The following is a 25971-nucleotide window of genomic DNA, read 5'->3' on the forward strand; positions in this document are numbered from 1 at the left end:
TAAACTGTGCTGAATGAAATGGATATTCCTGTTTTTGTGTCTTTTTGTAACTTAAGGTTTTGCCTTGAGGGATTCTCTATGTTTTGAATCTAATTACCCTGTTAGGTATTTACCATCCTGATTTTACAGAGGTGATTCTTTTACTTTTTCTTCTATTAAAATTCTTCTTTTAAGAACCTGATTGCTTTTTCATTGTTCTTAAGATCCAAGGGTTTGGGTCTGTGTTCACCTATGCAAATTGGTAAGGATTTTTATCAAGCCATCCCCAGGAAAGGGGGTGTAGGGTTTGGGGAGGATTTGGGGGGAAAGACATTTCCAAACGTGCTCTTTCCTGGTTATATATCTGTTAGACGCTTAGTAGTGGCAGCAATAAAGTCTAATGGCAAAAGGTAAAATAGTTTGTACCTTGGGGAAGTTTTAATCTAAGCTGGTAAAAGTAAGCTTAGGAGGTTTTCATGCAGGTCCCCACATCTGTACCCTAGAGTTCAGAGTGGGGAAGGAACCTTGACAGCCCCTTTTCCAGATAATTTATGAATAAGTTGAACAACACTGGTCCTAGTACAGAGCCTTGGGGGTTCTGCTATTTACTTGTCCCCATAGCAACAACTGACCATTTATTCCTACCCTATGTTTCCTGTCTTTTAACCAGTTACTGATCCATGAGAGGACCGTCCCTCTTATCCCATGACTGCTTACTTTGCGTAAGAGCCTTTGAAGTAGAAAGTGATAACTAATTTAATTAAACTAAGAAACCAATCCTACATTCCCTATCTGTGGAAGTCAATTTTTGCATTGACAACCCAATATTTACATTATCTATCTTTTACATTAGCATTTGATCCTGCAATACTGGGACATACTGAAAATTCATTGATGTCAATGGGAGTTTTGGGTACATGAGAAATCGAGGACAATACAGGTACTTAGATAACAAATATTTAGTTTAGTTGACCAGATTATCCTCAAAATAAACCCATTGAGTAAATCTTATTTTAGTTAAATGGATTCTTGTTTTAAGTAACTAATGTAACACAAGGATTGGCCATTGTTATCATAGAATGTTCTAACAACTAAAATGGTTTTTTCCTTTCCTGCTTAGGCCCCAATTCCACAAGGTATTTAAGCATGTAGTTAACTTTAAGCATATGCGTAAAACCATTCCTATTCAGCAAAGCACTTAGTCACATACTTAATTTAATTTTGATTTCGAAGGGGCTTAAGCTCATGTTTAAACATATACTTAAGTGATTTGCTGAACTGGGGGCATAGAGAGAGCAGTAGGGTACTGAGATTCACAGTTGTAGCTCTCTTGACAGGAGAGCAAGACAGAATAAAAATGAGAGGCTTTTTTCCCTTTCAAAATAAAGCAGATAATAACCAGCAATTTAAAAGAAAATCAATGTCTCACACAATTTGGAATAAGAAACAGTCAAAGAAGCAATATCAAGATTTGGATGATGGAATAAAGTAAATTGTCTAAAAGAAAAGTTAAAAATATAATAGGATGATATGTCATCAGAACTCAGGAGAGCCAGTAAAATCAGATTATAGTTGAAGAAGGAGACAGCTTGAAAATGGTAAAGGGACTCTCTATACTAAAAAGAGGGAAAGGGAGAGCTTCCATTGAACCCTGATAACATGCAGTTGGAAAAGAATACAGTAGGCTTGAGACAGCCAGGTTCTAACCCCAGATGAGAATTACACAGCCTCAAAAATCTGCTATCACATATCCCCAGATAATTTAGTCTCTAGCTTCTTAATGCAACTGTAGGAAATATTCAATTTTTTTTTAATTCTAAAACCCTATGATCAACTGATTCTGGTTGTTATTGCAGGTCAGTTCATTCTAAGAAAGTGAATTTATAAAGGGACATAACATCAAGTCAGAAAAAGGGATACGACTTGTGTCTTGAGCAACCATTCTGTATAAACCATTTCAGTGCTGAATGAATGGTCTTGTCAAAAAAAAAATCTGTTTAATGTTCTATGGGAGCAGGACACACACAAGACCTATCCTGCACTCCCTATTCAGGCAACATTCCTATTCAGTGTTAGGAGTTAGAGTGCATCAGAATAGGAGGGGGTGCTCACGCTCACCAATTTTGGTGTCAGTTATTACAGGTCTCAATGTTGCATCCTGCTGTGGAGATAGGATGCAGCAGGAGGAAGAGAGCAGGGAGAAGAGAGAAGAGAAGAGGAGAAATGTATTTGTAAGGTGTACATGACCACAAGCAGATCCTTAGCCAACCAAGCAACAGTGTGCACGTGTGTGGGCAGTGTGTGGAGCTGGGGAGGTGCACATCCCTAGTATTTAGCCATCCTTTTTCCTAAAGACATTGAGTGGGATTTTCAAAAGCCTTCAGCGTTGGCCTAACTCATTTCCCACTAAAGTCAATGGGAGCAGAGTTAGGCCAACGCTGAGTGCTTTTGAAAATCCTACCCAATATTGTTGTTTTGACTTGGGCAAGTTGGAGAATCTGTATTGATGTAAAAATAAATTAAAAACACGGACCCAAGGTTTTTTCCTTAAATTTTGGAAAACCCAATGCAATTTTCTGCAGTTTAAATATCTTAAAAATTTCGAGAAAGAGGTTCTACATAAAGGAAACTGGTAGGATTGAGTTTCTCTCTTTAAGAGAATGAGGGCTTGCTAGAGGACAAATATTACTATCTGAAAAAAGAGGAAGGTAGGAAGACTTCAAGTTGGGACATCTCTTCTCCCAGCAGATACTAATGCTGCTCTGTTTAGTAGCAGGAAAGAATCAGAGCCCCAGAAATTCCTCCATCAGTCACTAGCTTCTCCTGCTTCTCTGACTTGGCAAGTCCTCACTTCACCAACCTGAAAAGGAGCTGTGTTCCTCCATACTTAAAACCCTGCTTCTATTGACTTCAGTGGGAATTTTTTCAGCTAGTCAGAAACAGAACTACTTTATTTATCATTATTTTAAGCTAATATCTAGATTATGCCGTAGGAGTCAGGCTGCTAGTGGTGACAGGCACATACACGTTCAACTCCTAGCTCAGACATTTGCCAGTTGTAATCCTTGTTCCAAACATTTAGATAGGATTAAAAGTAGCTTGTTGCTTAAATTCCTTCTTCTGTTTTCTTACCCCTTAAAATGACGTTCCTCTGAAAAGCAAGTGTTTTGCCTGGTAAACAAAGATTCATAATCTGTCACTTACTGTAGTTTATTTTAAACTTGTTTTTAGAACAGGAGGCTATGCTGTTATATCCATCCAGATTAACAAAATTTTTAGGTCTAGACATTCGTGTTTCTCATACTAGTCCTCTTCTGGTGTGCTCTGCCTAGCAAGCTCACAATGAGTATCTAGTACACTCAAATACAATTTGCACATGACAGATAAAAGTAATCTGCTTGACCTACTGTATGTTTCCAACTAATCGTTTGCTAAACTTGAATCCAACTGGGGTGTTTATCTGAAACCAGGAAACTAACCCTCAGCAAAATGTGCAATTTTGATGGAATGCATGACAAATCAATGAAGGGTTCATTACTCACAATATTTTCCTATGATGTTAAAAGAAAAGAAGCGGATGTTTTTATCCAAAGTGTATTATACAGTGTCCTAGCTCCAGTGACAATGATAAATTTTAACTGAAAACATGCCAGAAAATAAATCCTCTCTCCATTTTCACCAGGTTGCATAAAACAGGATAACCTGGTGGGGCTGTGATTCTTTAATTGTTATATGTAAGGATGTTGTTTTGTTCAGCTAGACATTCATACTTATCTGAGGAAAGAATAGGATTTTTATTTAAAAAAAACAATTGGTTGAGAAATTAAAAAAAATATTTAAAGTAACATACAAATTATTTGAAGGCCAAACTGTATTTTATTGGTTATTTTATTTATCTAAAATTACAAAATTGCATATAGACTTCTATGTAGACTACCCATTTGGACTTTATGTAATTTTGTTACATGTTCAGATACCATTGTGATGAGTATGTTGTGATGCTGATAGATACTGTAGACAGAATAAATTTCCATCATGCATCAACAAGATAACATTTTCAGAAACAAGCTCTGTAGCTCTGAGGGCAACAGTGCTTCTAGTTTTAGCTTAAAGCATCTACAAGACTCAGTTCTTTCCTCAGATGTTAAGTTATTGTACATTATACTGCAATTTAGTTCTGAAAATGCAAAGAAATTACTCCAATTCCTTGTTGCAATAAGACAGACAGTATGCGTATGTTTTCATAATTCTTTTTTATTCATGGTCTCTGGAAGAACATGACATTTTTAGGCAGCTTTGGAATAAATAGCACAGAATGTTATAATAAGTGAGTAATATAAGCTTCCAAAACAAACTGAAGGTACTATACTTGAAAAAGTAGAGCTCTCATCCCTTATATATATGAATCATTTGATGTAATGGAAAAACCCTAAGTATACAAATACTGATCAACAGGGCCAGACCAATGGTTCAGCTAGCCCAATCTCCTGTCATTGGTTGGTGTCAGATATTTCAGAGGGAATGAACAGATAAGTGCAATCTATCTAGTGATCCATCCCTGGTCATCCATTCCAAGCTTCTGGCAAACAAAGGCTTAGGGATACCCAGAGCATGGGATTGCATCCATGACCATCTTGGCTAATAGCCACTGATGGACCTATCCTTCAATTCTTTTTAGAACCAAGTTATATTTTGGCCTTCACATCATTCCTTGCCAATGAGTTCCACAAGTTGAGCGGGTGTTATGTGAAGAAGTAGTTCTTCATATTTTTTTTAAACTTGCTGCCTATTAATGTCAATGGGTGATCCCTGGTTTTGTGTTATGTGAAGGAGTGAATAACACTTCCCTATTCACTTTCTCCACACCATTGATGATTTTATAGACTTCTGTCATATCCTCCCTTAATCGTCTCTTTTCTAAGCTAAACAGCCCCAGTCTTTTTAATTTTTCCTCTTATGGAAGCTGTTCCATACCCCTAATCATTTTTGTTGCTCTTCTCCATACTTTTTCCAGTTCTAAAATATCTTTTTTGAGATGGGGCAACCAGAACTGCATGCGGTATTCACAGATTAATATAGTGGCATTATATTTTCTGTCTTATTATCTCTCCCTTTCCTTATGGTTCCTAACATTCTGCTAGCTTTTTTTGACTACCACTGCACGCTGGACCAATGTTTTCAGAGAACTCTCCAGGATGACTCCAACATCTCTTTCTTGAGTGGTAACAGCCAATTTAGATGCCATCATTTTGTATGTATAGTTGGGATGATTTTTTCCAATGTGCATTACTTTGCACTTATTAACACTGAATTTCATCTGTCATATTATTGCAGTCACTCAGGTTAGTGAGATCCCTTTGTAATGCTTCACAGTCAGCTTTGGACTTGAGTATCTGTCTTGAGTAGTTTAATATCATCTGCAAACTTTGACACCTCATTGTTTACCCCCTTTTCCAGATAATTTACTAAGTTGAACAGCACTGGTCCCACTACAGAGCTTTGGAGGACTCCACTTTTTACCTATCTCCATTATAACAACTGACCATTTATTCCTACCCTTTGTTTCCCATCTTTTAACCAGTTACTGATCCACGAGAAGACCTTCCCTCTCATCCCATGACCACCTATTTTGCCTAAGAGCCTTTGGTGAGGGATCATGTCAAAGGCTTTCTGAAAGTTCAAGTACACTATATCCACTGGATCACCTTAGTTTACATATTTGTTGACAACCTCAAAGCATTCTAACAGATTGCAGAGGCATGATTTTCCTTTATAAAAGCCATGTACAAAATCTGTATACAATTTTACAAACTTCAGAAAGTATACAAAGTGACAGGGTTCTGTCTTAGATTTGTGCAACACAGTATTAATAGAATAGATTTTTAAGTTTGCTTACTTTGACTGGAGGAGAACTGGTGCGTTGTGCTTCTGGTGTCTGTCCCTCGTCTTCAGGTAGGGTTGGCATGGTAGGTGGTGAGAGACACGATGGACTGCAATGTGGACTAAAAAGACCATGCACTTGGAATGTCTGTTTCAAGTTAACTTCAAGGGATAAGCACTGAGATGCCTTGTGATCCACAGACTATAGTGTATGCCAAAAATACAAATCAAATCCATTTAAAATCTATGTTCAAACACTGGGGATCACTTTATAACAACAAACAGTAATAAAGTTTAAAATTAAAAATGATGTGTCTTCTTGCATTTTATTAACTAAAATTTCAAAGATCAAATATAACATGATAAAATATTTAAAAGAACAATCTTCCTTATTTTGCTTCATTTTTTTTTCCATTTTCTTAGGTGATTTTTCAGACTTTCCGCATCTGATTCGCTTGTGACTATGAACTGCCCTTTCAAAAAGCTCTCTAAAAAATGGAGAGCGTGCAGTTGATACCTATAATATATCCCTGAACAAACACTGCAACCTTACTACTACATAATGTGATCTCAGATCTGATATGCTAAGGAGGATGAGAAAGGAAAATCCTCAAGAGGAAATGTTGCTGATTCAGGAGGTGCCACTTTTCCTCTGAGCTAGTATTGAATAGGTATATGTGTACCTTGCACAGTTTGGTTAGCAAAGGGTTTTCACAAATTGGTCCCTGGAGGCTCACTCCTGCAGTTACAATTGAATCATACCTCTGCATGTTTTTTTTTTTTTAGCGGTTTGGGTTTAACAAACTGGAATATCCTAAGAACAAGCCTCAGCCAGCTTTCTAGCCCTCTCACACTCATTAGAGTCGAGTTCCCCGCCCGCCCCCCATCTTACTTTAGATGTCTCTAGGATTATTGGGGGAAAGAAGAAGGGAAGCTGATTTCAGGAATGGAGGTTCACTGGCTTCCAAACTATGCAGACATTCAGTCCATGTTCACCAAACGTTCAGGAGACTAGAACAAAGCTGATGAACATGTTAAATCTTGAATGCCTGGCTCAGTTCAAAGAAAAGGAATATTTGTGGCATCTTAGAGACTAACAAATTTATTTGAGCACAAGCTTTCGTGAGCTACAGCTCACTTCATCAGAGTAGCTCACGAAAGCTTATGCTCAAATAAATTTGTTAGTCTCTAAGGTGCCACAAATACTCCTTTTCTTTTTGTGGATACTGACTAACATGGCTGCTACTCTGAAACCTGGCTCAGTTCAAGTGGGTTTGAGGTTCAGTGCCACTATTTTGCACTGTGTAATGCATCAATAGCTAACACCAGTGTTAAGGGCTTTGTCCTGTCTGAGATGCTGTTTTTTTAGATAAGGCATAAAATATAACTCCTGATCAAATGCAGCCATTGTAAATCCTGTAGCCGTTTTTGCAAAAGCCAAAGATATTAACTCTTGTCCTGACCAAATTTCAACTCTGGAAATTATATTTGCCTACCTAAATTCTCCATGCACTTTCAGCGGGAGGAAACTATCAGGCAGTGTTGCTGAGAACACAGTTAAACGCCTACCATATTTAATCCAAGAGTAGCTGAATTTCAGCGGTGGTTACTGTAATTCTTATGGAAATTTGTACAGCATTTTGGATCCATTTGGGTGACAGGGACTATATAGTAATCAAGATCATATATTCCAACTTTTGCTTCAAAGAAAAGACTGCCTGATGGACTTATTAAGGCAATATAGTCATCACAGTCCAAGAACATATTTCCTGGGGACTCTTTCTTACTTGTCCTTTTCAAGAGGATTTTTTCTGCTTTTACATGTATTTTTAGCAAGCTTAGAGTTTTGAGGTTTCTGTGGTAAATTACTAGCTTCCCATAGCTATTAGGTCTCTTCCAAAAAACCCAGGTCAGCCTGGGGCATCTCTTTTCCAGTGAGAGTTATGCAAAGTGAAAAAAACAATTATGCCTAATAAAGGTTGGCAGGAATTTTATGGCTCTATTTGCATAAGATCTATTGGCAACAAGGGGGAAAGAAAGCAACTGCTACTTTCTTAGAGGAACAGAGTTAAAGTGCACAATACTATAATTTTAAATTGTATTATATAAAGTTGTTACTGTAATTAAAGATAGAAAAATATTAGCACTGTGTAACACTGACAGACCCCGGTTGCTGGTAGTCGGGATCGAAACTGGGACCTCTGGAGCTTAGTTCATGAGCCTCTACTGCATGAGCTAAAGCCATATGGCCCATAGGCACCAATTTCCCCTCTTTCATGTGAGTGCTCGACCCCCGCTCTGCCCCTAGACCTGCCCCCACTCCACCCCTTCCATGAGGCCCCATCCCTTCCCAGCCTCTTTCCACCCCTTCCCCAAAGTCCCCGCCCTAACTCTGCCCCTCCCTGCCAATATTACAACTCCTTCCACAAATCCCGGCCCCTCCTCTTCCCCTGAGTGCACCACGTTCCTGCTCCTCCCCACCCACCTGGAGCATGCTAACGCTACCAAACAGCTGTTTGGTGGCGGCCAGGCGGGAAGCGCTGGGAGGTAGGCGGAGGAGCGAGCACATGGCATGCTGGGGGGGAGGACAAGGTGGGGCAGGGGGGAGGAGAACTTGGCTCCCAGTGGGTGCAGAGCACCCACTAATTTTTCCCCGTGGGTACTCCAGCCTCAGAGCACCCACAGAGTTGGCGCCTATGATATGGCCCTTAGCTAAGGCTGTAGAGCAAACTCATTAATCTCTCTCTCTCTAAGTGATCTCAGTGCCACTAGATGGGACAGAACACCACACCCAGGAGGTGTGTGGGTTACAACTGCAGTCCTGTAAGTATATATACACCTTCAATGTTTTCATTATGTACTGTCTATTCTCAGACTAAGAGCCTGGTTTAGTGGTGTGAGCACAGAACTGGGAGCCAGTAACTTCTGAATCTTGTCTCAGACATCAACTCTGAAAATTTGGTTCCAAGTTCAAATCCACAAAAACTTCCACTAATTTTGGATGCCTAAACTAGAGGTGTTAGAACTATTACCTTACATTAATAACTATTTCAGAGGTGCGAAGCAGCCACAACTCCAGTAGAAATCAGTGGAAGCTGTACGTTCATGACGCCTCTAAAAAACAAACCAGACCCTTGGTGTCTCAAACTGGATACCTAAAAATTGTGGTACCTCAGATTAATGGATGTTTAAAAATGTTGTCCCCTTAACCTCTCTTACTTAGCTTTTCCATCAAATCGGGGATGATAATACCCACTTCACGTGGATATTGTAAGGGTTAATTAGTTAATGTCTATAAAGCAAGTTGAAGAGGAAAAATGCTATATAACATGAAGAATTATTTTAAGTGGTGTTCACTCTATATTGTAGTCACAAACTAAGCACTAAAACCTTACTGCGACCCCTGGTGGTCAGTTTAAGAACATGGTTAGTAAACATATAAGAGTTTAATCTACTCAGTGGCTGGATTTTGTTAATTGCTTCACACAAAGGTCCTGCTTCAGATAGGCTTCCCTGGACAGAATGTAGGACTACAGTCACCCCACCATAAAAGCAAATAAATACTATTGGACTGAAAAGAGGTATTGGTTAGAGAGAATGCAAACTAGATTGGGTTTGACATCAGTGCATGGGTGTGTATACACACTTACACAGCAGTTGGACAACTTTCTACAGCTAAAACAAAACAACTCACTGAGTGAGCAAGTCAGATTTGTTGATATATGATTTAATGATTCTATCAAATTAGCTTAGTTATCAACTGCTTAGTTATCCTGGTTCCATTAAAGTAGGGCAGATCTGGCTTGCATACTAACTACCTTCTTATTGTTCTTGTCACTATGAAACTCTAACCAACAACAGCTTGTTGGTACATTACTGTAAGATTCTTAATTTTCTAGTTTAAACTTCAACTAGAAATTAAACAAAATAGAAACAGTATCTACTAGGCAGATGGGTAATTAATATTCTCTCTTTGTTCAATCTATCTCCCAAAGTATCAGCTACCTGCTAAAATTTATGTGCTGGTGAAAATCAGAGAAACATCATGGCTTGAATTTACATTTATTGTTTTGTTAGCTCTCAGTATCACTAATAGAAGGCACAAGAGAGAAGAAATGAGGAACAAACACGCATGTGTATTATTTAATGTCCTCTTAACACACACTAACTAAATCACGAACAAGGTGGATATCAGAGGCAGAACTCACTGCTCAATTTACCATGAAGGCAAATGTTAACTATATTCATTTTCTGGCTGGTGAACAGCAGATACATTATGTCTGTGTGTACTGGGAAGAATAATCACCACATACAGTTCTTGGTCAGTAAAGGATAGAGTAACCTACCAATCCTGAACAGGTTCAACACTTGAACCCTATTATTTTCTCCCAACTCTGAATCACTGCATTATTCCTAGTCTTGAAGGATTAGAGTTTTATTGGTAAATGTCAATAAACATGGATTTCAGTACACACACACACACAAATATGGGTTATAATCAAAATTTACAGATAAGCAAAGTAAGAAAAATGCTGCTTGAGCACTTATTAGAGTTTTATTTTATATGTTTTGACATAGGATGTTGACAATTTGGATTTTTAACAATTGTAAGTTTTAGCTTTTTGAATCTCAATGTCTACTAACATTAAATAACTTATCTGACTCTCTCCACTTAAATTTCCACAACTGTGAAAGTTTAAATTGATAAAAATAGAAAAAAAATGCTAAAAAATAAACATTGGTATTATCAGTCAAAAATGGTAATAAATATATAATTCTACAAAGTCTGCTCAATCTTTATTCTTGAGTGGGAGATTGTTTTGTCTGGAGGAAGACGAGACACAGATAATTTAATATTCAATGCCTTTTATATGAACTGTTAATTGTAAACTGTCTTTTACTAATATAAAAAGTTTTGATCTAGCTGTTTCATGAAAGAACAGGAAGAATTTGTCCAGCAACAGTTTGATTTTCCCAGGCTGATTTTTAAAACTGTTGCCATGCTTGCTTTGGTGAATTACACTAGTGACACTGGTCATTGGAGTCATAGCAGCAGCTACAAAAGTGCCATGACCCTGCTGGTGTGCTTTAATGTAGTGCTTTTTGAAGCAGTGCTAGGTTAATGACAGGTTTCAGAGTAGCAGCCGTGTTAGTCTGTATTCGCAAAAAGAAAAGGAGGACTTGTGGCACCTTAGAGACTAACAAATTTATTAGAGCATAAGCTTTCGTGAGCTACAGCTCACTTCATCGGATGCATTTGGTGGAAAAAACAGAGGAGAGATTGATATACACACACACACACACAGAGAACATGAAACAATGGGTTTATCATACACACTGTAAGGAGAGTGATCACCTAAGATAAGCCATCACCAGCAGCAGGGGGGGGAAAGGAAGAAAACCTTTCATGGTGACAAGCAAGGTAGGCTATTTCCAGCAGTTAACAAGAATATCTGACAGGTTTCATAGTAGCAGCCGTGTTAGTCTGTATTCGCAAAAAGAAAAGGAGTACTTGTGGCACCTTAGAGACTAACAAATTTATTAGAGCATAAGCTTTCATGAGCTAACAGCGGGGGGTGGGGTGCGGTGGGGGGGTGGGAATAACATGGGGAAATAGTTTTACTTTGTGTAATGACTCATCCATTCCCAGTCTCTATTCAAGCCTAAGTTAATTGTATCCAGTTTGCAAATTAATTCCAATTCAGCAGTCTCTCGGAGTCTGTTTTTGAAGCTTTTTTGTTGAAGGATAGCCACTCTTAGGTCTGTAATCGAGTGACCAGAGAGATTGAAGTGTTCTCCAACTGGTTTTTGAATGTTATAATTCTTGACGTCTGATTTGTGTCCTCTGCCATGTACATTGGTCAAACTGGACAGTCTCTACGTAAAAGAATGAATGGACACAAATCAGATGTCCAACAAGAGACTGCTGAATTGGAATTAATTTGCAAATTGGATACAATTAATTTAGGCTTGAATAGAGACTGGGAATGGATGAGTCATTACACAAAGTAAAACTATTTCCCCATGGTATTTCTCCCCCCCACCCCACCCCACCCCCTGCTGTTCCTCAGATATTCTTGTTAACTGCTGGAAATAGCCTACCTTGCTTGTCACCATGAAAGGTTTTCCTCCTCCCCCCCCCCTGCTGGTGATGGCTTATCTTAAGTGATCACTCTCCTTACAGTGTGTATGATAAACCCATTGTTTCATGTTCTCTGTGTGTGTGTATATAAATCTCCCCTCTGTTTTTTCCACCAAATGCGTCCGATGAAGTGAGCTGTAGCTCACGAAAGCTTATGCTCTAATAAATTTGTTAGTCTCTAAGGTGCCACAAGTACTCCTTTTCTTAGTGCTAGGTTAAAGCACACTACAGAACCTTTAGTGCACATGGACCAATTAGTCCACAACATGTTAGTGTCCTTTAGAAGTCACTAAAGGGTATTATCCTATAATGTAAACAAACCCTTATTTTTCATCTCTGGAGACATAGGATCGAACAAAATCCTGCGATCTGAGCAACCTCTGAACTTGGTGAAAAATTGAATCCAAAAAAGCTTTAGAGCTTGAGCACATTACTACATAAAAGATGGATTCAGTCCTTTCTTTGGTCACAAAGAAAAATGAATTTGGTTGTTTTACCTAATTCTCAGTAGACATAGAAACACATCACCATATAATTTGGCATAGTTGACAGACAAGTACTCAAGAGAACCCTGGGGCTAAAATATCAGGAATTATTTCAGGCCAGGACAGAGTCATGCCTGCTACACTGCTAGATGTGAAATCTTTCATACTACCAGCTACCTACTTAGCCTAATATGTCTTACTTTGATGAGCAACAAATTCAAATTAAAAAAAAAAAAAGACAATGCACAGTACCATTAAAACACCTCAAGGTTCAGTCCCTTATTTTGATTAAAAACAACAACAAAACCAACCCACTCTTGCATATAACGCAGAGGGACTGATTCTGTGCTGTGCCTCTCAGAAAGTACAGCCTAGGGGGCTGGTGGAATACAGGTTAATTTAAGCCACCATGGCAGTGCCTGGATCCTGGGTGGCTGGGCCTGGAGCAGCCTCTGGCATAAAATTAGAGCCTTACTCAGGCTGCTGATGGGCTACTTTGGAGCCAGGAGCAGCCAAGAATCTCTGTATTGCTGAGCACTAAGAAAACTCCCTCTCCTGACCCTGTCACATCTCCTTTGGTGCCCAACCCCATCTCTAGAAAACACTATGCCAGGGATACTCTCCCTTGGCTAACTGAGGTGCTTTTGTGTCTCCTATACACGTCCTCAGTGTTTTAGAGGGCCTAGGATTTTAGCAAAATATGAACATATACTTTCCTTCCTAATAAAGACACATGCATTAGCATTCCAATTTTTTTATTTAGACACTTTAAACGTACAGGGTCAGATTCTCTGGTACACTAAGGCAGAGGTGTTACATAAGCAACAAACTGGCCTTAAACTCACTGGGGATATCCAGTGGAGAATTTGCTCTGTGCAGGGGACATCTCTGACACATCCTGCATTCTCCCTTCCCTTGGGTGTCCGGGAAGAAAAGAGGCAAGTTGGGTCACGGGTGGGAAGGAGAGGAGAGGAGTGGCGAACCAGATCTCCTTCACACCAGATCATTCACTAGAGTGACCTTACATCACTGGCATCGATTGGGGTTGCTCCTGTGGCCCCATAAGCAGAGCTTGGATGGAGTGGAATCTCAAGTGTCAAAGGACAGACAATCACTAACAATGCACTATAGCAAGAATGGTAGGATCTGATCTGCCCTCCCACAGAAAACCTGCAATAGGGAAAATAATCACTAGAAACTCTTCAGAGTTCACCTGTGAAGGTGAAGTGACTTTTATTTTGGGATATTGGGAGACAGGGTGCAGCCTTGAAACCACCAAGGCTCAGAACCTCCACATGGAAACCAGGTTACAGTCCCAGGGTTGTAGTGCAGAGTGCCAGATGCTCCCTGGTTTGACATGAGCCAGCTGGTTACCTTTTGATTCATGCTGACATTAAGCTGCTAGCTTTACCTCTCTAAGTTAAATATTAGAAACCTCTTTATAAAAAACATACAACAAAATAAGCCTCCAAAGGATGCTGTGGAATAACCATCACTGGAGATATCCAACGCTGGACAAGGCAGCCATCGATGGTTTAAGAATAACAAAATTAGTCCTGCCATGTTTCAGAAGGATGCACTATGAGCCTGATCAAATGTCCATTCAAGTCAGTGGAAGTATCTTCATAACAGCATTGGATCAGGCTCTGTATGACCTACTTCCATCCCAAAGGATTCTATCATTATGTTATTGTTGCTATTTTTATTAAATCAAATGATCCACAATACCATTTCAAAACCAACCACAGAGTAACAGCAACAGCTTCGAAATCATCAGTTACAAATAAAAACCTCTATAAATTATTTTTTAACTCAATGCCACAAGTGAAGTGGAAAAGGATGGAGGAGTAGAACATCGGTTCAGTTAAATCACTTTGTGGACTATAAGATAAAAGATTTAGTTGTTTTAAACAAGGCAAACACCCTATTCTCCAGATTCTACTTATTCTCACACTGAGTGACATGCAGTATAAATAAGTTTCGTTTAGTTCTTGTCTGTTGTTGTACAACCTCTGCTTAAAATAGTTAGGTAAAATGGATTTCCTTAGGGTTCAAATTTGTTGTCAGATATAGATCAGTGGATACAGGGAACTTTCTTCTATCCCTTGGTAGCTTAGAACACAGTCTCCAGGAAATGATGATATAGAAGCTGTATTCCATAATAGGAAAAAGTATTCAGAAATGTTTGGCTTTTGATCTGTTCCCTCTGCAACCCATTTCACCACAGTAGAGAAAGCAGAGTATAATCAGTAAACTTACCCTCTCTGTCTGAGTCACAGCTGAAAACAGTGTTAGCAAGGGTTTAGAATAAAGATGCTTTACTCCATCTCCACTGCTAGTCTGACAGCTGACCTCAAATGCTCTGTCAAATCACAGCAAATACATAAGAAAAAGAGCAAAAATATAAACACAAAGTTTAGAAATTGTTTTCTTAAGATTCCTTGGTTCATATACTGCCCCCAATCAAGGCAAGCAACTCCCATTGGCAGTAGTGGGAGTTCCATGTTCTCATCAAGGATAGTATCTTGGCTTCTGAATGAAATATTTTTGAATTGCTCCTTGTGGGCTCAGTTTTCCATTGCCCTGCACTTGTGCAGTCATTTGCACCCCTGAAAAGTGAATGACAGGTGAGTGTAGATTGCTACCAAATCAGAAAAGGAGCATTTTACATTCACTTTACACTTGTGTAAAAGAATGCACAAGGTGCAGCACATTTTTGAATCAAATCCTCTGACCTTAAACTTCTTAACACTGAGGATATGTCTGCACTGCAATAAAACATTTGTGGCTGGCCCATGTCAGCTGACCTGGGCTCATGCTGCGGGGCTATAAAATTGCAGTGTAGGCATTCAGGTTTGGGAGCCCGAGCCCAAATCAGCCGACATGGGCCACCCATGAATGTTTTATTGCAATGTAGACATACCTCCAGTGTTAAGAAGTTTAAGGTCAGAGGATTTGATTCACAAATGCACTGCACACTGTGTGTTCTTTTACACAAGTGTGAAGTGAATGTAAAATGCTCCTGAATGTCTATACTGCAATTTGATAGCCCTGCAGCCCGAGCTCTGCAAGCCCAAGTCAGCAACCATAGGCCAGCCATAGGTGTTTTATTGCAGTGTAGACCCACCCCTAAGACAGTTTATAGCTCTATTTCATTCAGTGAAAATTAATGCAAGACAGAAACACAATTTTCCTGCCAATTTATTTGTATTGCATGATATGCCTTTCAGTTACAAAACACTATTAATAATAGTAATTACTCCAATAAGAAAAAGTGCAATTTGTTAACATTTGCTAGCAATTTAAGTCTTTAGATATAGATATATAGAAAGAGGTCATGGACATTGATAGAAGGTGCTTCTTTACTGCATGTAATTTTTTAAAAGTTATAAAGTTGATTTTTCACTTGAAGTAGTGCTTAAATTTGTAAGTTATTTTAAAACTGCATTAGCCATCATTTATCTGCACAGATAATTAACAACTCCATAGATACTGTACAATACCAATGTATTCTGCGATAACGTTTACTGAACCAAATTCTGCCCCCATTAATATCCATTCAACCCCACTGGGTAGGATCAAGACTTTTTTAGGCAGTTACAGTGTTGTCCCTCTGCCCATAGGTGCTGCCCTGGCAATTCCCATTGGCCATGGTTCCTAGCCAATGGGAGCTGTGGAGCCAGTGCTCGGGGCGGGGGCAGCACACGGAGCCCCTATGGCTGTTCCTCTGCCTAGGAGCAGCAAGGACATGTCGCCGCTTCTGGGGAGCAAGGTAGGGAGCCTGCCGGCCCCGCACCAACTGGACTATAAACCCAACTTTCAATGAAGATCAGAAATGCCGGTTTATAGAGTTTTCCAGTTGGTAAAGATCTGGATAACACAACTTTTACTGTACTATTTAATAAAATCAGCTTGTAAGCATCTGTTTTAGAAATAAACTGAAAAGGTTCAACTCTGTGAAGGTACAGAGAGGTCCACAGCTGGAATAGTATTTTGCTCATCATACTATGTACAAATTAGAATATGCCACCATCTTGTTATTGAACAAAGAAGAAATAACTTAATTAGGTAGGCAGCAAAGTATTCTGATTCTCCAAAGCATCTAAAAGTATCATTCTTTGGAGGTTGTATTTTCAAAAATGAGGTAAGGGTGGCCTGCACTAGTCTGAAGAATTTGTAGATACGGTGGATTGTTTGGAGAGTAATATTACAGGCATTAGTGCTTAAAAAATTAGTCCTGATGAAAAGTGATGCATTCAATGTGATGGAAAATGGAGTTCTTCATTTTTCTACTAAGTAAATACAGCAAAGGACAGTGAGAGTTTAATGTTCCCAAAATGCTTCTTCAATGTACCTCCACTTTGGTCTGCAGGGAATACCTCTAGTTAACATAACCCTCAACCCTGGTCTACACTATGAGTTTAGGTCGAATTTAGCAGCATTAGATCTATTTAACCCTGCACCCGTCCACACAACGAAGCCATTTTCGTTGACTTAATTGGCTCTTAATTCAATTTCTGTACTCCTCCCCGACGAGAGAATTAGTGCTGAAATTGACATTGCAGGGTCGAATTTGGGTTAGCGTGGATGCAATTCGACAGTATTGGCCTCTGGGAGCTATCCCACAGTGCTCCATTGTGACCGCTCTGGACAGTACTCTGAACTTGGATGCACTGGCCAGGTAGACAGGAAAAGCACTGCGAACTTTTGAATTTCATTTCCTGTTTGGCCAGTGTGGCAAGCTGATCAGCACAGGTGACTGTGCAGATCTCATCATCACAGGTGACCATGGAGTCCCAGAATCGCAAAAGAGCTTCAGCATGGACCGAACGGGAGGTACTGGATCTGATTGCTGTATGGGGAGATGAATCCGTGCTATCAGAACTCTGTTCCAAAAGACAAAATTCTAAAATATTTGAAAAAATCTCCAAGGGCATGAAGGATAGAGGCTATCACAGAGACCCGCAGCAGTCTTCTGAAATTGCCAACAACGGCACAAAACAGAACCAAATGCAGTGGTTTTTTTGTGGTATGTATAGCTGTAAAGTAGCAACTAGATTAGCAGCTTGGCACTTGGGCATTTAGGCTGGGATTTTCATAGGTGCCTAAGGGAGTTAGGCACCTAACCTCCCATTGTTACTGAAATTCACAAACTTATTCTGCAACAATATTTTAGGGCCCAAATTCAAGGAGAGTTAGGTTTGTACTGCTTTAGGCACCTATGAAAACCTCAAGTTTAATATTTGCTCTTACATAATGTTCTATATTGATTCTACTACACACACAAAATAGTTTTAATATAGACCCATCATACAGGATTATGGCTGATTAATGAATAGCAATCACACCTGCAGAATAGGAATTCTCCACAAAAAATTGTCAGCCAGGTTCCATTCCGTTTTAACACTAGTTTATCAGAAGAAAACTATCTGAATATTGCCACTTCTGCTTAAGTATCAAACATTAAAATTTAGGTTTGTTCATTCAAGTAGCACTAAATCAGTTTGGAACCTGGTCTGTGGTCTCTTGTATTAAGACCCCATTTTGCTGCCACTAACAGGAGACTCAACTGGCAAATGCAATTAATATATATTTTAAAAAGAATTAGTAATAGTGAGGATAAGGAACAAAATTCTAGAACAATATGCTCAGGAAAATGGATGCAGTTTTCTTTTAAGGGAGGAATCTCTAGGTCCATTTACAAAAATGTCTCTGGAAGAATTCAGGGCCCCTTTGCTTTGGGTAGTAAGGAGTTAATAGTGCATGACTTTACCTTTTATGAATGAGTCACAAGTCCTGGAACCAAAGTTTTCCATTTCCAATGTTTGTGTTTTATTTAGCTAGACAACGAATTTGAAGAAGATTAGGCTACTATTAATGTCATTGGCATATCCCTCTACTAATGACTATAGGAACTGTGTGTATGATTTTGCATAAATCATCTTTAATAGCAGTCTGCTACATTTCTATTAATTCTGCCTATTCTTTTTGACTCATCTGTTCATGACAAAGATCCAGTGAGATACTTTATCATTAAGCATGGACATGTCCAAACACTGGACCCTATTTAACCCTTCAGAGGGCCTTACTCAGGGTCTGATCATATCCTTGTGTGTGAAAACTGGCCCAGAGGGAATTATGAAAGGGGAAATAGAAAAGGAGGACTTGTTAGTCTCACCTTAGAGACTAACAAATTTATTTGAGCATAAGCTTTTGTGAGCTACAGCTCACTTCATCGGATGCATTCAGTGGAAAATACAGTGGGGAGATATATATATCGAGAACATGAAACAATGGGTGTTACCATACACACTGTAACCAGAGAGGGGAAATGTTTGCAAGGTTCTTCTTGCAGAGATTTCTCCTTAATCATTCCATAGTAGGAAATCAGGGTCCTCTCCCCTGCTCAGCATGGGCCCAACAACAAATCCAGTAGATTCTAAGTGGTCAGAGGAAGATTGGTGCCTCCATGACGAATCTGGGTCCCCAGTGGCTGCCTCCATCTGCCCCTATTCACAAGACTGCTAAACTGGCAGCTGTCCCGAGGATCACCCTTAAGAAGGAATCCCCACAGTAGACGAGTGCTATGGAACTAATATAGCAACAAGTGCCACTCGGCAAAATAGGAGAAAACATTTGCATCCTCCCACTCCGGCAAACCCAGTCTTCCTTTTTCTCTCATTGCCCTCCAAGTACCTGGACAGATTGCTCAACCTAACAGAAAATCCAAGGAAAGGGAAGGTGGAAGGATATTACCAGGGAGCCAAGTGAGAAGAGGGTGATCATGCAGAAGAAGGAGATCGATGTATAGATTTTGGGGACACAACAAAACTCTCAATTATTACTTAGACGTTACTCAAGCAAACTCATATTAGCTTCAGTAGAAGTTTGTCGAAGAACGGACTGAGTCAAAACTGACTAAAGACCTCAAGATTTGGGCCACTGTAGATGAACTACTTCATAAAGAATTGTATTTTCTCTTTTACAGCCACCACAATAGACTTGTGCACATGTGAACAAACATATGCATGCAAGTACTTCCACTGCAGGATTAGGACCTTAGATTGCTACTATGCCATAGCCTCATAGACTGTGCTGTAGGGAAGCTCTTTCAGATATTCATGCAGAATTTTTCTCCTCTTAAGTTCAGCCTATCCTAGTCATACATCATCAGTTCTTCTCTCTGCTTCATGTGTTACACCACTTTAATAGCTGTAGATGTTATGTGTTCCTATGCTCTTTTATCCTTGCCACATGATTATTAATTCATTTATGCTTATCTCACCTTTTCTCATAGATAGATATTAAAGTCAGAAGGGACCATTATGATCATCTAATCTGACCTCAGGCACAATGCAGGCCACAGAATCTCACCCACCCACTCCTGCGATAAACCTCTCACCTATGTCTCAGCTATTGAAGTCCTCAAATCATGGTTTAAAGGCTTCAAGGTGCAGAGAATCCTCCAACAAGTGACCCGTGCCCCATGCTACAGAGGAAGGGGAAAAACCTCCAGGGCTTCTTCCAATCTGCCCTGGAGGAAAATTCCTTCCTGACCTCAAATATGGCGATCAGCTGAACCCTGAGCATATGGGCAAGATTCACCAGCCAGCTATCCAGGAAAGAATTCTCTGTAGTAACTCAGATCCCACCTCATCTAACATCCCATCACAGGCCATTGGGCCTATTTACCATGAATATTTAAAGATCAATTAATTTCCAAAATCATGTTATCCCATCATACCATCTCCTCCATAAGCTTATCGAGTTTAATCTTGAAGCCAGATAGGTCTTTGACCGCACTGCTTCCCTTGGAAGGCTATTCCAAAACTTCACTCCTCTGATGGTTAGAAACCTTCGTCTAATTACAAGTCTAAACTTCCTGATGACCAGTTTATATCCATTTGTTCTTGTGTCCACATTGGTACCGAGCTTAAATAATTCATCTCCCTCTCTGTATTTATCCCTCTGATATATTTATAGAGAGCAATCATATCTCCCCTCAACTTTCTTTTGGTTAGGCTAAACAAGCCAAGCTCCTTGGGTCTCCTTTCATAAGACATGTTTTCCATTCCTTGGATCATCGTAGCAGTCCTTCTCTGTACCTGTTCCAGTTTGAATTCATCCTTCTTAAACATGGGAGACCAGAATTCCACACAGTATTCCAGGTGAGGTCTCACCAGTGCATTGTATAACGGTACTAAAACCTCCTTATCTCTACTGAAAATACCTCGCCTGATGCATCCCAAGACCGCATTAGCTTTTTTCACGGCCATATCACATTGGCGGCTCATAGTAATCCTATGTGATTAAAAATAGTGATCAAACAATACTCCAAGGTCCTTCTCCTCCTTGTTACTTCTAATTGATGCGTCCCCAGCTTATAACTAAAATTCTTGTTATTAATCCCTAAATGCATGACCTTACACTTCCCACTATTAACTTTCATTCTATTACTATTACTCCAGTTTACAAGGTCATCCAAATCTTCCTGTATGATATCCCGGTCTCTCTCTAAATTGGCAATACCTCCCAGCTTTGTATCATCCGCAAACTTTATTAGCACACTCCCACTTTTTGTGCCAAGGTCAGTAATAAAAAGATTAAATAAGATTGGTCCCAAAACCGATCCCTGAGGAACTCCACTGGTAACCTCCCTCCAGCCTGACAGTTCACCTTTCAGTATGACCCGCTGTAGTCTCCCTGTTAACCAATTCCTTATACACCTTTCAATTTTCATATTGATCCCCCTCTTTTCCAATTTAACTAATAATTCCCCATGTGGCAGAGTATCAAATGCCTTACTGAAATCTAGGTAAATTAGATCCACTGCATTTCTTTTGTCTAAAAATCAGTTACTTTCTCAAAGAAGGAGATCAGGTTGGTTTGGCACGATCTACCTTTTGTAAAACCATGTTGTATTTTGTCCCATTTACCATTGACCTCAATGTCCTTAACTACTTTTTCCTTCAAAATTTTTTCCAAGACCTTGCATACTACAGATGTCAAACTAACAGGCCTGTAGTTACCCGGTTCACTTTTTTTCCCTTTCTTAAAAATAGGAACTAAGTTAGCAGTTCTCCAATTATATGGTACAACCCCTGGGTTTACAGATTCATTAAAAATTCTTGCTAATGGGCTTGCAATTTCAGGTGCCAATTCCTTTAATATTCTTGGATGAAGATTATCTGGCCCCCCCAATTTAGTCCCATTAAGTTGTTCGAGTTTCGCTTCTACCTCAGATATGGTAATATCTATGTCCATATCCTCATTCCCATTTGTCATGCTACCATTATCCCTAAGATCTTCATTAGCCTTATTAAAGACTGAGGCAAAGTATTTGTTTAGATATTGGGCCATGCCTAGATTATCCTTATCCACCTCTCCATCCTAAGTGTTTAGTGGCCCCACTTCTTCTTTCTTAGTTTTCTTCTTATTTATATGGCTATAGAACCTTTTACTATTGGTTTTAATTCCTTTTGCAAGGTCCAACTCTACTTGACTTTTAGCCTGTCTCACTTTATCCCTACACGTTCTGATCTCAATAAGGTAGCTTTCCTTGCTGATCCCTCCCATCTTCCACTCCCTGTATACTTTCTGCTTTTTCTTAATCACCTCTCTGAGATGCTTCCTCATCCAGCTTGGTCTACAACTCCTGCCTACGAATTTTTTCCCCTTTCTTGGGATGCAGGTTTCCGATAGCTTCTGCAGCTTTGACTTAAAGTAATCCCAGGCCTCCTCTGCCTTTAGATCCAAGTTCTTCAGTCCAATCCACTTCCCTAACTAATTTCCTTAATTTTTGGAAGTCAGCCCTTTTGAAATCAAAAACCCTATCACAGATTTATTTTTGTTTGTCCTTCCATTCAGTTTGAACTGAATTAGCTCATGATTACTTGAACCAAGATTGTCCCCTACAACCATTTCTTCTATGAGGTCCTCACTACTCACCAAAACCAATTCTAAAATGGCAGCAGTAGCTCTAGTTCCTCCATTTTGTTACCTAGGCTCCTCGCATTGGTGTACAAACATCTTAATTTTTGCTGTTTGACCTCACTCACATTCTGTACCCAATTAGGCACGGTCATTCTACAGCCAGTATGACCTATTAGACTGGTATCTACACTGCCCTTCCTCCCATTCTCCTACCCATGGCTGTATCCTTTCTTACTTTGTTTTCTTCCCTCTCAATGCTAAAATCCGGCGTGGAGATTACCTGGACATCTCCCAACCATCTCCCCCAAATTCCTAGTTTAAAGTTCTCTTCATCAGTTGTGGCAGCCTCCATCCTAAAAGTCTATTTCCTTCCTTATTCAGATGAAGTCCATCCGAGAGAACTGTCCTCTGTCCATGAAGGCCTCCCTTTTATTGCAGGGGTGGGCAAACTATGGCCCCGGGGTTGCACTGGGCCCTTCAAACATTTTAATCCAGCCCTCAAGCTCCTGCTGGGAAGTGGGGTTGGGGGATTGCTCCGCATGGCTCCCGGAAGCAGCAGCATGTTCCACCTCCAGCTCCTATGCATAGGGGACGTCGGGGGCTCCGTGCGCTGCCCCAGCCCCAAGCGTTGCCCCTGCAGCTCCCATTGGCCAGCAAATGGGGCCAATGGGAGCTGCAGGGGTGGCAGCTGTGGACAGGGCAGTGCGCAGAGTTGCCTGGCCGCACCTCCGTGTAGGACATGCCGCTGCTTCCAGGAGCTGCTTGAGATAAGTGCCATCTGGAGTCAGCACCTCAACCCCTTCCCATGCCCCAACACTTTGCCACAGCCTTCCCACTCTCCGAACCTCTCGGTCCCACCCTCCTGCACACCAGAGCCCGCACTGCCGTCGGAGCCCTCTCTCCCCGACCCCAACCCCCTGACCCAGCCCTGAGCCCCTTCCCACACCCTGAACTCCTCATTTCTGGCCCCACCTCAGAGCCTGCATCCCCAGCCAGAGCCCTCACCCCCTCCCTCACCCAACCCCCAATTTTGTGATCACCCGTGGCCCCTCGGGCCAAAAAGTTTGCCCACCTCTGTTTTATTGCCATTATCTTTTCCCTGCAAACTTTAATTGATTTTGTGTACTCTTCTTTGATCTTTTAGTCATTCTAATTCTAAGAAACAGATCTTGGACAAACAGTGTCATCAAGTGCCACTTAGGAGGGTGGCTTGGAAGGAATCTAGATCTAGGGGTGATCATAAGTAAGGCTATGTTTACCACTCCAGGTAAGTGCACCTGCCACACCCCAGCCCCTAACCCTCTCCCACACACCCAAACTTCTGCTGCTGGCCCAGGGGCTGCCCTTTTATTGGACCAACTTCTGTTGGTGATCTGTGGAGCTCGAAAGCTTGTTTCTTTCACCAACCGAAGTTGGTCCAATAACAGCTATTACCTCACCCACCTTGTCTCTCTAATATTCCAGGATCAACACAGCTACAACACTGCAAACATATTTTGTACAGAAACTGGCTAATTTATGTAGGACAACATAAGTCTTTGCTCCTGGGACATATAGGGAATAATCACAAAATGAAAAATGAAAAACATTCTTAATGCTCTCAAAAATGAGATACTGTGAACTGATTTCTTCCAGGTTACACATCTGTCTGGTAAGGATGACCCTGTGTTGGAAAAAAATCCAGAGAGTTGTATTGTACTGGATGTCTGTATAAGAATGGTAAATATTAATTCAAAAGACAATTAAGACAAACTATTCAGTATGGTTTCTGAATTATGATGGAGGAAACAAATGGATAGAGAATTGCTTGTGAACATTTATATACTCACCTACCTGTTATGAAAATGATTTCTATGTTTCCCCAATAGTTAGGTTCACTACTATTTCCCCAAAGTGAGCTGATAATAGATGTCACTTTCAAATGTCATGGACAAACTCCTCTTAGCATCAACACGATTGCGTTCTAAGGCAAAAGATTTCGACACCACTATCAAACAACACTCATATTGAAGCTATGTCTACACCACAAACTAGCGGTGTGACTTTCCTGCTTGTGTACACACATTTGTGCTGTCAACATGCTAGCGTGAGTATAAACAGCAGTGCAGTTTTGACAGCATGGGGAGTGGCATCAGAGGCGTTGCCCAGCTGTGCCAAATACAAACCTACCTGAAACCAGCAGGTATGTACACAGCATGGCTAAGCCATGCCTCTGCTACCTCCACCCATGCTACTGGGGTTACACTGCTATTTATACTTGTGCTGGTTGATGAGCGCCAACATGATTATGTGTATGTGAGCAGGGGAATCACATCCCTAGCTCAGTGTACTGTAAATGTAGCCTTAGACTGTAAGATCTTTGGGGAAAGGACCATCTTTTTATTATGCATTTATATGTGCCAAGCACAATGGGGCCTGATCTGTGACTAGGCCCCTACATATTAGCATAATACAAATAAATGCAGACAGATAAAGACACCTTTGCTGACTGAGTGTTACTGATGAACCAATTTTTTTGCCACCGCTCCTCTCAAACTGGAGAAGCCTAGATGTTACTACTCTCAAAATTGTGCACTTCAGATCACATCTTTACTTTAGGCTAGCATGTAGGTTGAGTTGGGAAGATCAGTAAAGATGAGTTCTGAAATGGCAATTTGATAATTTTCTTAGCTAAGGGAAAAGAACAAATTGACATTTCCTTTGGGAAAAATATCCCATGTCCTCTGATGTCAATTCATTCCATTTTTGGGAATCATTTAAAGTTATGAAAATGGAGCTATAATTTCAAACACATTATATAAAAAAAAATCACATAAGCATCAGTGGAGCTGGAAAACAAATTATATACTTTGGAAAAAAATATTAGCAAAGACCTAATTTGGCAACATTAAATAAGTTTAAGGCAATTGGGCAGAACACAATTGGTTAGTGACCCAATAAGCTAAACACAGCTTGTTCTTATTCAAGCAAAAAGTCTACCAAATGAAGAAATAAATGAAACAAAATTTCTTTCTATCATTATTTGAAAAAGAGTGATCACAAAGAACACATTCTCTTGATTAAAACCAACATAAACAGGTTACTTTGGGATCCTAAGAGGCATTTGCAGTCCTTTAGGCAGACACAAATTACATTAAACTCTCCAGCTCATCTAAGCAAGTGGCAAATGTAGCTAGTTAAATTTTGCATTGCCAAAGTGATAAAAACAGAGAAATGATTAGTAATGTACAAAGAGATTACTCTCATGGCTCAGATAGGTTTTGTTCTGGATTTTAGAAAGCCTTTTTTAGCAAACAAGATCAACAACTTCATGACCTAATTGGCAGTTCAAAGTGAGGATCCACTCTGAAAAGTGACTACATAAAAAGAGCACTCTTATTCAGCAGATCTGATCTCTGAGGATATTCAGAGTCTGATCTGCTTGCTTTAGCGATTAATTTTTTTTTACTGCTTATTACTTTTGTTAGCATGGTAGAATCAACATAGGGAAGGTGGAGAGAATTGGTTGCTTTTCCTGTTTATGAATCCAGGTGACATCTTAAAGCGTTGCTT

The 25971-nt window shown here is 40.0% G+C and overlaps 1 protein-coding gene across 8 annotated transcripts in view; it reads right to left on the minus strand.

The window, feature by feature from the left end:
- The window catches only part of IRAG1 (inositol 1,4,5-triphosphate receptor associated 1), a 137666-nt gene that overhangs the window by 69249 nt on the left and 42446 nt on the right, over window positions 1–25971 (minus strand). For 7 of the 8 annotated variants that reach the window (XM_043517439.1, XM_043517436.1, XM_043517438.1 and 4 more), the window contains exons 5-6: window positions 14746–14848; window positions 5876–6061 (exon numbers count right to left, since the gene is read on the minus strand). The exons of the other annotated variant lie outside the window; for it this stretch is intronic. In XM_043517439.1, coding sequence (XP_043373374.1) covers window positions 5876–5944 — 69 coding nt within the window. In that variant the 5' untranslated portion in view covers window positions 5945–6061; window positions 14746–14848. The remainder of the gene's footprint in view (window positions 1–5875; window positions 6062–14745; window positions 14849–25971) is intronic. 8 annotated transcript variants of the gene reach the window in all.

The sequence above is a fragment of the Dermochelys coriacea genome, chromosome 6, assembly GCF_009764565.3.
Source record: "Dermochelys coriacea isolate rDerCor1 chromosome 6, rDerCor1.pri.v4, whole genome shotgun sequence".
Lineage (NCBI taxonomy): Eukaryota > Metazoa > Chordata > Testudines > Dermochelyidae > Dermochelys > Dermochelys coriacea.